Below are 15,242 nucleotides of genomic sequence, written 5' to 3'. Positions count from 1 at the left end.
ATCGCTTGTTGGAAAGTCACGGATCTAATTAAGGATCTTCCAATATTGAATACTTATTGCGGTTTATCAAACTGTAACCTAAAGTTCGATTAATGTAATTTTTGAAAAATATATTAAATGTTCTATTCATATTCTATTTAAGGAGATCCTTTTAACCGTAATATCGTCGTAAACCAAACATATAATATAAATACATATATATTGATTAAATTTGACTAGGAAGCGATAATAGAAAATACTAGCATTACCCGTTCGAATAATACGCACTAAATAAGTTAAAAATTTACTGACCGTCAATGTTGACGTTGTTTCAAAATTAAAGCCGCCATATATATAATTTTAACAATTAATTAGTTTACAAAAACAAAAGCAATAATAAATTTTTTAGTTATTGATGCCGGTAGAGCAAGCAATTATCTATAAAACGATATACCTATAATGTATGTGGAGTAATTGTGAGGTTTTATCTAAAAAGGGAGGTATACATATTAATAAAATTATATGATGATATGCGGTTCAATAAATGTGTTTATTGATCATTGACAGAACTTCACATATTTTGCAATTTGATACCTATTCCTTTTTATTTATTGAATTAAAAGATCAGTTTCGACAATATTTTTATTAATATTTAATTAACAATTAGATACATTATGTTTTGAAATGTGATGTCACAAAAATTTGGACCCCTAACCCTTAAAGGTGACGTAATTTATGGATCGCCCCTTACAATACAAACGTAACTTTATTACAAAGTTAGGTTTAACTTTATTTTTAACAACAAGAAGCCTATGGCTCATCTGATGGTAAGCGATTACCGTTGATTATAGACGCCTGCAATACCAGAAGCATCGCAAGCGCGTTACCGACCCTACCCCCGACCCAAGAGCTCTGGTAACCTTACTCACCACAGGAACACAACACTGCTTGAAAGCAGTACTATTTAGCTGTGATCTTCTGTAAGGTCGAGGTACTTCCCCAGTCGGGCTGCTCCAGATTTTGAGCAGGATATTTCCTGCTGTGCCCTACCCCAGTTAAGCCCTTTAATAACTACGATGCGTGTATAATATCTATGTTTTGATCAGGCCAGTGTACGCGTCGATGAGTGGATCCCGTGTCAAAGCCAATATTATCGAATGAATGATAATCTTTCTGCATATTCATCTCCGCTAAATTTCTATATCTGAAAAAAGAAAACTTTCGTTAAATATCGTTGAATAATATTTTATAAATTAATACTTTATTATTTAGAGTAGTAATTAAAAATGTGTGTTTACTCATACGTATTTATCAAAGACAATGATTAGTTTCTTATTATCTGGATCCTATAAAGATATACGAGTATAATAAGATCTATATATAGATATAGATATTTGTAACTATTTGTATGTATTTATAGTAGTATGTATTTATACACATACAAATAGTTACAAATATCTCCCGTCTAGAAAATAGAAGAAATAAATAAAATATCACATTCCAAGATAATTGATCATCCGTAAACATTCTGTTATTATTCAAATTTATAATCCCTACATTTTAATTGAATAAAAGCTATTATGCGACAAATGTGCTGTGTGGCTACGGCACTAAAGAATTTAGCCACCCCCTCTCTTCCCGTGGGTGTCGTAAGAGGCGACTAAGGGATAACAAGTTTCCACAACCACCTTGGAACTTAAGAAGCCGACCGATGGCGGGATAACCATCCAACTGCTGGCTTTGAAATACACAGGCCGAAGACGGGCAGCAGCGTCTTCGGTGCGACAAAGCCAGTACTGCGGTCACCAACCCGCCTGCCCAGCGTGGTGACTATGGGCAAAACACATGAGTTCACGTTATTTGTGGCGTAAACTTGTGGAGGCCTATGTCCAGCAGTGGACTGTATAGGCTGTAATGATGATGCGACAAATAAGGACAATATTTTAGAATATTTTTAACAATTATTAAGTAGCCTTTGTAAGAGATGTAACAACCTCTTGACGAGCACGCAGCAGCCCAGCAGCAGCAGCACCTGCACGGCGAGCCAGGCCAGCAACAGCGCCACCAGCAGCAGCTCGTGCACACACACCATCGCACTGTCGTGCGCGAGTGCGTCTTCCGCTGTACGTACAGAATCAGATTCGAAAATCAAAGTTTAATGACTGCACGCGCACCATCGCGCTGTCGTGCACCGACTCGCCTTACGCTGCGGGTTCAGAACCAGTAACCAGTGGTGTCATACAAGTAAGCGGCACTTCAAAGTAGCTAAAACTTTAATGTCATTAGACTATCATGTTTGGGTAGATAATCGTCGAATTGTTGTTTGTGACTTTTGTTAACTTTGTTCTTAGTTTTCGAAATTCGTGCAATCCGTGTCTATTGAGTGGTCGTGTCATTACCCTGGTGGTGTTACCGAGGTCATGATGATGATGTAATGAAATTTACCATGTCATAATGATAGAGGACGTCAAAAAGCTAAATATAGATTTACATGATCGTCGTGGAGAACTATTGAATTGTGAAGATTAGATGTAAAAAAGAAAAAAGGTTATACGAGTATGTACATCATATAAAGCTGCACTAAACGTTACACTGCACTACACGCTCTCCCTAACGCTTACAGGGTACACCCTTTCAGCAGAGAGTGGGAAGAGCGTATATTTAGTAATAAGGAAATAGGTACCGCGCCAGATATTAATATCTATTTTAATCTACCGGTTTGCGTCGTGAGCGTAGCTGCGTACCGCCTGAAGGGATAACAAAAAAATACAGATTAAAAAAATTTCTCTATAAACTTGTCTGAGTTTGGGTCAGTACGACGAGAACATCAAGATGAAACGTCTGAATAGCATAAAAATCTGACTCCAGTTTTTCTAATAAATGATTTTTTTACTAATCTGATCGATTGCCCTAGATGTTCGACACAATATAAAGGGCGTAAGTCAGTGGCGTAGCGAAGGAGGGACAAGGGAGGGCAAATCGTCCGCAAAACAAAAAATTGCTGGACATATTATATCGTTTTCGAATTGGCTAAAAAAGTAGTATTGTGCCCCGGGCGCGAGTTAAGCTCGTTAAGTCACTGGCTCAAGTATGATTGAAGTATTTCACCACCCATTATGTTATTCTGACGCCCTCGAGTCACTCCTAAAATCCCCGGTATGGGTTCCCTATCATAATCGTACGTTATTGCATAACTTACGCTTTGAATATTTTAGCGTTTAAACGGAGCGTTGTACTGGCCTCTAGTGTCAAAATTATGTTGTTGTCAGTGCAAGTGTAAAAAATTCGTTTCTTTTACTAAAGACACTTTTGTTAACAGTCCTTTCTTCATGGTGTTCATTCGGCTTTTATAGTACCGTCGAAATATTGCTACTACAAAATAACCAGCAACGAACGTGGTAAATATGTCGCCCTACTTATTATTATATTTATTACTTAGAAACAGATTTTTTATACCTAAATTTAAGTATAAAAAATTAGTTTCTAAAGTTTTCAAATTTCATCAATTCATTAACTTGCAATGTTTGAAAGTAATAGTCCTTGTGGGTCTCCCTACCGTGCCTTGGAGAGCACGTTAAGCCGTCGGTCCCGGTTGTTATCACGTACACCTGATAGCGATCGTTACTGATAGTAGGGAATATATCCGCCAACCCGCATTGGAGCAGCGTGGTGGATTAAGCTCTGATCCTTTCCCAACATGGGAAAAGACGCCTATGCCCAGTAGTGGGATGACATAGTAAGATATTACAGGCTGAAGCGTTTGTAAGTAGAAAATCTTTTTTCAAAGTGAATTAGTTTCTTGCAGAGGAGGAGCGACTCACGCGGCGCGGAGCGCAGGTCGGCGCGCACGAGCGTGTCGGCGGGCGGCGCGCGCGCGCCCACGCGCAGCTCCAGCTGCAGCGGCCCGCGCCCCGCCGCGCCCGCCGCCCACTGGCGAACACACGGCTTTTAAGTCTCGCAACACACACGCGAGCAACTTGATGCTTGTGTTTTATATAGGTAGCAGTCGGCTGATGCCAGCTGAACGATTTCTATGTATTTTTTTTTTAATATGCATAGAAATAATAGATATATAAATACAAATATTACGACCAGACTCAGGCGGAAATTGAACCTGTAAGCCGCGGAACAGAAAGCACTACAAACTGCGCCAACGGGTTAGTCACCACTGCCGACGTACAGCATCAAACTTAACATACAAACTAGCTGTGCCCGCGGTGTCCTAAATTAGCCTTCCTAATTAAATGGGCTTTCCAACGCAAAAAGAATGTTTCAATTCGAACCAAAAGTTCCTGTGATTAGCGTGGCATACAAACAAACAAACTCTTTAGCTTTATATTATTAATATAGATACCAAATATTGAAATTACGAAACTAGGTGACTTGTGCGAAACTGCACAAGTCACCTAGTTTACATTACCTGCGTCACATTTATGAAAATATGAGTGAATATTTTGAATGAGTGGAATATTTTTATTACCTCCTCCAGTTAACTCTTACCAATTAACCTCCCTTATGCCTTTTCCACTTTACGGAGCCTTGGCGAAAACATCCGTGTAACTTAGACACTAGTAGTCGTAGAAGTCATTTATACAAATAAATGAATGACTTTTTTTACTATTTTAAATTATAATTTACCTCTTGCCTGCCGGTCTCAGAAACCAGAGCGTCTATCGTGTCCAACGTTTCATTAGTACCTCGTGCATTTCGCAACTGTTCAATTTTACCACAGTTTACCTAAAAAATTATGACTTGAATAAACTGCAGTCAAAAGCAACAATTCAATATCAATAAAATAAATATAAGATACATACCGCTGGACATTTTTCATCGCAAAATTTGACCATGACAGAGAATCGTACCACTTGAGAAGTAGGAAAACGAAACGCTTTGAACTGCGCTGATAGGCGCTGGGTTCCTCCAATATAAGACCTTGTAAATGACGGGAAATCAACCTGAAAGTAAACATAAATGTAATGTAATATAATGAAACGCACAGTTAAAAAACTCATATTAAATATTAATATATTTAGATAATACAATATATAAAAGTTAAAATCCTCTCATTGAAATAATAACAATATTTTTAGATCAAAAGTTTTGGTTAAAGAAGTAAATAAAATAATGTCCTTATAAATAAAACAGGTAATTTTTACTGACAATGTTTTCGTAGTAAAGTATTAGAATTCATAATAATTATAAAAGCTTTATATTACCTGCCCTGTTGGACACCCATTGTTATCTAGTAATAAAACGGAGCTATCGCCAAGTCTCGAAGATGCCACCAAATGATAAGCCTCGATTTCTTTTTCATCTATGGGACGTTAGAGAAGACTATCAATAGTAGTAAGTAATTATTCTCACAAAATTAACTTGTATAGCCACATTCATTCGTTGTGTTTTGGGAAATTTTTAAGTATTAAATAAATAAAGCATTAATTTTTCAATAATTAATCAGTGAGCTGTAAGTTACAGTTCAAGTTTACTAGTCTCATTTAACTTTTTTTCATTTTTATATAAAAAAGAAAAACTTATGCTGTGTGGTTACGACAGTAAAGAATATAGGCACCTCTCTCTTTCCGTGGGTGCCCTAAGAGGTGGTTAAGGGATAACACAGTTCCACTACCACCTTGGAACTTATAAAGCCGACCGATTGCGAGATAACTATCCAACTGCTGGCTTTGAAATACACAGGCCGAAGACGGGCAGCAGCGTCTTCGGTGCGACAAAGCCAGCCCTGCGGTCACCAACCCACTTGCCCAGCGTGGTGACAGGCGCCTGCAACACCAGTAGTATCGCAAGCGCGTTGTCAACCCTACGCCTAATCCGCCTGCCCAAGAGCTCTGGTTACCTTACTCACCACATAAAAACAACACTGCTTGAAATCATTGCTATTTAGCTGTGATCTTCTGTGAGGTCGAAATAATTGTCCAGTCGGGCTGCTCCAGATTTTAATTAGTGATATTTCATATTGTGCCCTGCCTTAGTTAAACGCCTAGCATTTTTATGTACAAAGAAATTTGCTCAACTTTGAGACTCACTCATTTTCAGCGTGAATAGTACTCTTAGTACACTGTGTGAAAATAAAATAATTTGTCTGCAGTCTGTAATGTTACTTAACTCGAAATATCAAAATTCTCTTTTTCAAAACAGTAGTATAAGGCAGAGTTTCCTTGCGGTTGTTCTTTAGCTTTTGGTAAGAATCGAACCAGTAGTTCGAAGCAGCAAAAAGATGTAAGCATTTTCGGCATAAAAAGAATTTATTGCGTATGGGATTTTTAAATTTTAAATATAATAGTTAAGTGAAAGTTTCGACCTGTGGTTTCGATTCGAAGCTCGAGAGGCTCTCCGAGCGCCACGGCGCCGTCGCCCGCGCGCGCTCGCACCGTGGACAGCGCCACGCGCGCGCCCCCGCCGAACACGGCGCTCGCGCCCAGGTGGGCGTCGTCCTCCTCCAGCGACGACTCGCTGGCCAGCGATGGCCGTCTATTGGTTAAAATGCCGGCTTATTAATTATTAAGATATATCAATTTCAAGTAATATCGATTCAGCCTACAACATCGCACAACAGTGCGACAGGGCCAGAGGCCTCTTTCTCCATGTAGGAACTTAATCCATCACGCTGCTCCACTGCGGGTGGGAGGATAGTTAAAATAGTATAAATGTTGATAATAAAGCATAATTATTGTACTTATCATTAGCTGTTACTTGAAGCTATGCTAGCGTAAGTCATATTTCGATCCTTTAATTTAGTAACGTTTAAAAGCACTAAAAGACGACGCGTTGGCGCAGCGTCCATAACGCTGGTTGTTTGCGCAGGTCGCGGGCTCGATCCCCGCACATAACAATAATTAGTACTGGCCATAATTATAGATGTTTGTCGTCATCTGGGCGTTTGTGCTTGTGTAATATATTGTGTATGTGTGTCTTCAAAGACATCCTGGGGATTAAATTAAACCCAAAAGTTTCTTCTTATACTTTATTACAATATTTACAATTATTTTGATGCGAGCTAATGGTATCTTTGACACAACGTTTTAGTGAGAGATAATGTAGGTATGTTTAAATATAAATCTAAAAATAGCACGGTGTTCGTCTCCTGTCAAAGATTTTCATTGTAATATGAAACTTTGAATAGTTACGGGTTTCTGTAAAGAGCTCACTATAGACGGCGCCACGGTTCGCTTAAACCGAAAATTAAAAAATTATCATATCGAAAATTTCGCTCGAGCGGGTGCATCGTTCCATAGCTTAATTGGCTAGAGCGCCGACACGGCAAGTCGGAGACGCGGGTTCGAACCCCGCTGGAGCGGTCAATTTTTGATATGATATTCAAAAATGTTTATAAATCTAAAGTATGCGAATTGAAGCAACCGAAGCGACGAATTACTCGCCGGCGCTGTAAATCGGAACAATGTGTGTTCCCGGAACCCGACATAGGAGATAATCCTTCTGGGGGCCATTGAGTGTGAAGCGTTGTTTATTTATATAAAAGTGCTGTAACTTCCGAACGACCGAGAAAGTGCCAAAAAATTATCGTTTAAGGAAAATTCCGATGATATTTTACCCCGTGTCCTTGACAGCGACGGTGGTGTCGACCTTGGTGTACCCCTTGGCGCCGGCGCCGGGGGAGCAGCCAACACGCACCCAGCGGTCGCCCGCCGTCTGGATGATGGGGTTGCTCTGGATCATCAGCATCACGTATGCCATTGTTCTGTACATATTCAAAAATGTGATTAACGCACATTTACGAAATTTAGACGAATTAATATGAACAAAAATTATTTATAATAGGTTTTACCGAACAAAAGTTTATGAGATACAGTACTTTTTCATTATCAAACTCCACTTTACCTGTCAACTTATGTGAAAGCTGTACCTACTTGAAAGCTAGTGAAAAAAGTCGTAAGTGCAAATACAGCTTTGCAATAATACTGCTGTCTGCTGGTGTTGTTTTCCTGTGGTAAGTAAGGTAGCCCGAGCTCTTGCAGAGGATCGGGGTTCGGTCGGCAACGCGGTGTCAATGCTCCTGGTTTTCCAGGCGTCCATAAGCTACCGTAACCGCTTACGGGTACGGGTGCTTACGGGTATGTGGGCCGTACGCTTGTTTGCTGACCTATAAAAAAACATACCTATTGACAACTCCATTAGGCCCTTTGGTGATGGCATAAGCGAAGTTAACATCGCAGTCTCCGTGCAGCGGTAGTGCGAGGCGCACGGGCGCGGCTCCGAGGGCGCGCGCCCCGCATCGCTCGCCGCGCCCGGGCACGTACACGCGGCCGCGGAATACGCCGCGCGGCCGGTACGTCACTACTAGGTGCGATGCTTCGCACTCTACGCTTACTGAAATAACACGCTACTATGTGAAGGCAATATAGACAAATTCAAAACCCTCTGTTAGGATGTTATTCTTTGAGTATTATATGGTTTATAGCTGTAAGTAAAACAATTATCACAACATTTCTTTAACTTATTATCCAAAATAATATAATAGTGAAATCTGTGAAATTTTTTGTATGTAAATGTAGTAAGCCTTATTAAATAAACATGCGTAAAAATTAAAAGGAATAAGGAACTGCTGCGTTTACTAAAATGCCAGTAACAGTAATAAGTAACTTACTATTGAGACAAGTGACACGGCGGTAGTATGTAGCACCGGAGATACGGCGCAGCAACCAGGAGCCGCTGGTGACGAGGTCCTCGCTGTGCAGGTCGCAGAGACCGCGCGATGACGTCGCGGTCCATGTGAAACCACGACATACAAATCGCTTTTCCCGTTCACAAGCGAATTTACACTAAAAATATAACGCAGTTTTTTTATTTAGTTTATAAAATAAAGCTTGCCTAGCTCATCGGCAGAATTTCCTTGTTAAGTATGTACAAACAAAATTTTATGCTACTTAAATTAGTCTTGTATTCAAAAAAATCCTAGTACCGAATATAACCCTTCTTTTTGTTCTAGAAATAGCTGCTATAGCTATAAACAAATGCCTAACAGTTAAAACATTAAGTACCTCATCTTTCGTATAATTCTTCGCAGTCAAATCTACGTGCTTTATTGTTTGGTTGTAGTATTCTTCATAAGAACATCTGTCAATTTTTTTCGGATCTGAAATAGAAATTGGTATTCTTTTAAATTACTGGTCGTTTTAAATAGTATTAGTAGTTAGTTAAGCACAATATATTGATAAAAAAAAAGCAAAGCAATGCAATGTCTTGATATGCACACTAAAATGTTATAACAAAATGGTGTTAATGTAATTGATAATCTAATTTATCGGTGAATCTAGTAAATAATAAATGAAATCATATGAGATGCAGAAAAATTTCATCAACCATTTTCCTAACAATCAACGACGCGTTGATCACAGCACTGGCTTGTGGCTGTTACGTTGGCGGTTGTGGGTTCGATCACTGCACATGAAAAACATTTGTATTGGCCATACAGATATTTGCCGTGGTCTGGGTGTTTGTGGAGTCCTTGTGGTCTCCCCACCGTGCCTTGGAGAACACGTTAAGCCGTCAGTCCCGGTTGTTATCATGTAGACCTGATAGCGATCGTTACTCATAGTAGGAATTATATATGCGCTGACCCGCATTGGAGCAGCGGTATGAATCTCCTCTGATCCTTCTTCTACATGGGAAGAAAGACATATGCCCAACAGAGGGATATTACAGGCTGAAGCGTTAAAAATCGTATACCTAAAGATCCCATTATGAGCGGGATTGATATTAGTTCATCCCAAAGATAATGACATATGCACAATTATTGTCCCGATTAAAAAATAAGTACCTACGTACGTACGGATAGTACGTAAGGATTGGGGACTAGGATGTAACTCAATGTTCAAGACGAAAGTCTTACCTAAACTTCTTTAGAATATATTTAAAAAATGAAAGCTAATAAAATATTTTATTTTAATATCGCTGAACCCATAGTGTTAAATTTTTTAATAAGTTAATGCCTAATGTAATCATCGCAATAGTAAACAATAAGAATCAAATCCCTAAGAAATAAAAGTTAGAGGAGTTAATTAAAATCCATCCAGAAAAATTTGGTGATGTTATGACAGAACGGCAGATATCCACCATCTTATATAAATAAGAGATTACGGTACTCACAGTCATGTCCACATTGGTTTTCAATGTAGATCGTGTAATAGTTAGACACCCGGTATGACTCGGGTTCGGTAAACTTATTTTCTCCGTTTAGAATACAATTTCCGACCGCCGAATCAGACAAAGTGAACGCATCAGACGCGCTGTCTGGATACACCCACTGTGATGACCTGAAGATAGTATGTTATTATCTTATAATCAAATATTTTTATAAGCCATACATACTTGTTTTAGTATATGTAGGTATACACAATTGTAAGGATGTCACTTTGTGGATTGGACAGTTCGTTTTAACCTAAACACGATGAATCAGGCTGTTAAGATCCTTGTACATTAGTTGAGTTCAGCATAGTCAAAAGAAAATAGTGTAGTTACATCCATTCGTCTCATCAAAAAGTCAATAAGACTATGAAAACACGACCACTTCCTTTTGTAACATTCTATTGTCACATCTTCTGGCCATCGCGCTAGCGATCGCAGGTTCTATAAGGGGCCGTCTATAAAACACGTAGTGGAAAATCCGCTGCAGATTTGAAAGTGATATACCTATTACTTAGCATAATGAACGATCCTTTATAGGCATTTTCCGGGGTATCATAAACATACAAAATTCACAAATACAAATAGGTATACTCTCTCAAAAATAATCTAACCGTTTGTTAACATTTATAAAACGTTCCTCATCATACCATAAGATTATTCGTCATAATTATAACTATGTCGAAATTTAAATTTTAGGTTAAAAATTGCTCATTAAAATACCGGTAAATTTTTTCGTTTGTAGAAAAAATGACGTTATAGCATTCCTGGACGGTTGTATTCGTAATAACTTTTATATATGGTCCATCAGAGTTCAAGTAGTACCCCGGCGTGCTCTCTAAGACCCACCAGCTGTTATTGCAGTTACCTGGTACTGTAAATACGATAATTAAATTTATAACAAAAACACATGACAATAATGAAGGAATGAGTGAGTGAATTCAAGGGAAATACTCTGTAGGTTTTGATTCCCTTGCGAGTGTCGAAAATTTGCAGCATAAACAGCTGTATCTTTTGATTGCGTTAGCTTAGAAGTTTAAGTTTTTCACAGCTCCAAGGGACAGTAGACCTGAATATTTGATACAAAATTTCATCTTGATACCTACACACGTGCCTGAGAAAAAGAGTTAAGACCCAGGTCTTGACAGACAGACGGACAACAAAGTGATCCTATAAGGGTTCCATTTTTTCCTTTTGCGGTATGGAACCCTAAAAAGAAAGTAATTAATCTATTTTACAACAATCAATAATGACAATAAGAATATATGCTAAATATGTAAATTATAAATACAGTGAAATGAGTAAAATTTTAACTATCGCAAATTATTTATTTAATATTTACCCTTTTTTAAAAACATCATATAATACTTACTATGATTTATAAGAGACATAAGACTAAAAGCAGCTTACATTTTATACAAACTTTGTTGAAATAGGCAACTTCGTTATCCGTGCTGAACTGAGTTACACGAGTTTCCGCTATCCCTTGACAGTTGCCCTTCGTGTAAGCAATAATCACCGCAGCACAATCATCGAGTTCTCTACATCGAGCGAGGCAGGCACCAGTCAAAGATTCTTCGTCCCCGCTGGCCGAGTAGACGAACACTGGGGTGATTAGGTCAGGTGTCATCCCCGACCATCTTACAAAGCTCTGCGTTTGAGGCGGTTGACATCGTCGTTCACTATCTGATAACACCGATTTTATTTAAAAAAAAAAAAAAAAAACTAATTAAGTGCATATTTAATGGTGACGTGAATCATAAATAAATATAGAGATAATAATTAGCAATTTTTTGGAGTTTACTCCTTAGCTCTAAACCTACCAAGAGTAGTCAAATGACTCTTTTTTTAAAAGAAAATTAATTTTTAAAGCCACAGTTTTCTTCCAATACGTTACAAATAAAAATAATTATTTTTAAATATTGGGTACTCTCCTAATTACCCGACTGCCAAGGAAGGGTTATGTTTTTCGCGCGTATCTTGTATGTATGTATGTTTGTATGTAATATTCTTTACTACCTCATATTTCCAGAACCACTGAACGGATTTACATAATTGAGGTAGCGTTAGGTTCGTCTTAGCTGCCCAAGTGTTTTTAGATAGGTGACATTACAAAAAAAATCAAACATGGCGGCTGCGCGAAGCCATTGTAGTTTTTGAAAAAAAAATTTTTCTCGAATACTACAATATGGGTATCAAATTGAAGGGTACAATACAAGGATTTTAAAAAGGTATATCATGATTATTATTGCCGTAATACTAATAAAGAAATACAATATTAAAGTTTAAAAAATGTGGACTTTGCTCATTCCCACGCCTATGCCATGCCAAACTCGCCTCCTAGGCGACGATCAACTTCGGGGTGTAGCCTTTCTAATAAAATACAATGGTTAAAAAAAATATACAATTAAAATTACAAATAAAAATTAATAAATGTCACACCAATTTACAATTACATTAATAAAATCAATAACAAATACATAATACCAAATACAAACAAATAATTTTAATAATAATTTCATTATATTAAAACTAATAGTTGTTGACTTAAGCAGTCACCTATTTGCTAAAGGTCAGGCTTACGTTGCTTTAAGCAGAGTGAGATCTTTCTCCGGGCTTGCTATCAGTTCTCTTGACCCTAAAAAATTACTTAATCAACCACATGATGTAAACTGTTTTAATGAATTGAACCGATTACGTAATTTGTCTGACTAAAAAGACATAAATAAAGTAATAATTAAAAAAAAAAAAAAAAAAAAACAAAAAACCCGCCTGCGTGAAGAACAACTAATAGAAAATCAACTGAAAAAGCAGGAACAAGATAAAAATTCAATATGCACACAAAGTCAGCGAAATAAATAGAAACAATATCAAACATTTTGTGCTGTACATTTAAAATATATTAATACGGTAGTCCTTCGAAACTTTATGCAACGTCGTACATAATATGCAGTCGGAGGCATGAAATTGAAGGATAAGTCAAATCATTCTCTCTTTGTCCATGCCTCCGACTGCATATTATGTACGACGTTGCATAAAGTTTCGAAGGACTACCGTATTAATATATTTTAAATGTACAGCACAAAATGTTTGATATTGTTTCTATTTATTTCGCTGACTTTGTGTGCATATTGAATTTTTATCTTGTTCCTGCTTTTTCAGTTGATTTTCTATTAGGTAGTTGTTCTTCACGCAGGCGGGTTTTTTGTTTTTTTTTAATTATTACTTTATTACTATTACGGCTTTACTATTAAACTTGGCTTAGCTACCGTAAGGGATCATTTGACCCCCAATAGAATTTGGGTGTAATCCTTAAAATTTAAATATTTTAGTATGTGACAAGACGAGTTTTATTATTGAAGTTTACTGTGATTGTGTTATTTTATATTTTAGTGGATACATTGCTATTTTATACCTCAATAATTTTTGTTCTGTTTTTCTATTTATAAAGCTATATATTAGCCAAAACAGCTAAACATCAAATTATTTGAAATTATTACAAATATAGAATTATATAAAAAACGAGCGTTCAGAATTATTTAGTGAAGAAGAAATAATTGAAAGTTTATTAAAAACAAATGATTCATGTTGCGTTATAAATGGAAGCAAGTCCTTTGGTGAAGAAAGTGATAACGAGAGCTTTTTGAATAGATCAGAAGAAAAAGACATTTATTCAAATTTGATAGTTAAAAAGAAGAACGATGCATTGAAATTGTAACCGAAGGAAAAAATTGGCAAGTTGTACACACAATCAGGATCTACTTATGGACGGGCACCCATTTTAATTATATATTTAGAGTGATTGCAAGCCTCACAAGATAAACCAAAAGAAATAATATGAAACAGGCTACTGCATTTGAATTTTTGCTAATTCAAGGAAGACGACGTTTCTCGAGTGTCGAGTTTGGAACTAGATGTAATTTTATTCCTTAAGCCTGGGCCACATGTAGCTACTGATGGTTTCCCTAAATAAATTCAGGTGTTGAAAATGTACACTACTGCGCAATCATTTCAGGCTATTGCAGTTTACTGCTGGACATAGGCCTCCACAATTAGAAACCCCGAGTAGAAATTTTTTCGTGTTCCTTAGCAGGACCGGACCGGGCATGCCCGATCTGGACCGGATAAGGTATGTAACGCAGAATATTTGTCTGGACCTGATCAGGATGAGATGAGATTTCCTGATTAAATTACTAATAAGTAGTCTCGCTCATGACAAACATTTGTATTGGCCATACAGGTGTTTGCCGTTGTCTGGGTGTTTGTGCAGTCCTAGTGGGTCTCCCCACCGTGCTTCGGAGAGCACGTTCAACCGTCGGGCCGGGTTGTTATTATGTACACCTGATAGCGATCGTTACTCATACTATGGAATATATCCGTCAACCCGCATTGGAGTAGCGTGGTGGATTAAGCTTCGATCCTTCTCCTACGTGGGGAAAGAAGCCTATGTCCAGTAGTGGGATATTACAGGCTGAAGCGAACCCCTGTTACCAGAAGTAGGTAGATAATAAAAGAAATTAATCAAAATTTGAGATTCGCGTATGCAAAAAAGATGTCACTGAGCGAACTTATCATGCATGGAACACAACAACAAAAATATGTTTAATATTCTTTTTTATAAATGAATGAATATAGTAATACATCAACATAATGAATGAAGTAATGAAGTATGGTACGTTTAGTGTTAAGAAATGAGATAGACGCGGGAGTGAAATCGTGTCTCTTTTAAAAGTAGAATTTGAATAATTGTGTTTACTCGCAAACGAAAAAAAAACGATTTCAATTACATAGGCCATTAATACAACGTAGGTAAACGGAAAAATACAATACGCAAGCGTAAATAGGTGCACATTATCAGGGATAACTCAACAATTACTCATTAGATCTCGATTAAATTTAAATGGGACCACGCATGACACGCACTACCTTTCGACTGAAAAAAGAATCGTGGAAATCCTTCCACCCAGTGAAAAGTTAAGTGATAACCTCCTCCTTTTTTGGAAGACGGTAAAAAATGTTTACTCTGTTTAAAAAAAATTACTAATAGGTATATCTACAACAAATTTTAATTTTAATCAAACAATAAGTAAGTAGATACATTATGA

The 15,242-nt window shown here is 37.4% G+C and overlaps 1 protein-coding gene across 1 annotated transcript; it reads right to left on the bottom strand.

The window, feature by feature from the left end:
- Window positions 1–960: 960 nt before the first annotated feature.
- LOC123656031 lies at window positions 961–13,917 on the bottom strand. Its single transcript, XM_045591753.1, has 15 exons — window positions 13,914–13,917; window positions 11,548–11,823; window positions 10,861–11,011; window positions 10,102–10,268; window positions 8,994–9,088; window positions 8,600–8,774; window positions 8,112–8,322; window positions 7,547–7,693; window positions 6,296–6,465; window positions 5,196–5,293; window positions 4,794–4,934; window positions 4,618–4,716; window positions 3,801–3,909; window positions 1,974–2,100; window positions 961–1,183 (listed from the first exon to the last, which is right to left on the bottom strand). Exons 1-15 carry the CDS (start codon window positions 13,915–13,917, stop codon window positions 1,051–1,053), a joined length of 2,103 nt encoding a protein of 700 aa, XP_045447709.1. The 3' UTR covers window positions 961–1,050.
- Between the last annotated feature and the right edge of the window lie 1,325 nt (window positions 13,918–15,242).

Source organism: Melitaea cinxia, chromosome 8 (assembly GCF_905220565.1).
Source record: "Melitaea cinxia chromosome 8, ilMelCinx1.1, whole genome shotgun sequence".
Taxonomy (NCBI): domain Eukaryota; kingdom Metazoa; phylum Arthropoda; class Insecta; order Lepidoptera; family Nymphalidae; genus Melitaea; species Melitaea cinxia.
The sequence above is the reverse complement of the archived record's forward strand: the minus strand, read 5'-3'. Positions and strand labels throughout refer to the sequence as shown.

What these genes read in the sequence shown, in the direction of transcription:
- LOC123656031 (XM_045591753.1), bottom strand. An exon ending in GTCGCTGTCAAGGACACGGG is followed by an intron (nt 6,466 to 7,546) that starts GTAAAATATCAT and finishes TTTAACCAATAG; the next exon opens with ACGGCCATCGCTGGCCAGCG. An exon ending in CGACCTGCGCTCCGCGCCGC is followed by an intron (nt 2,101 to 3,800) that starts GTGAGTCGCTCC and finishes CTGTACGTACAG; the next exon opens with CGGAAGACGCACTCGCGCAC.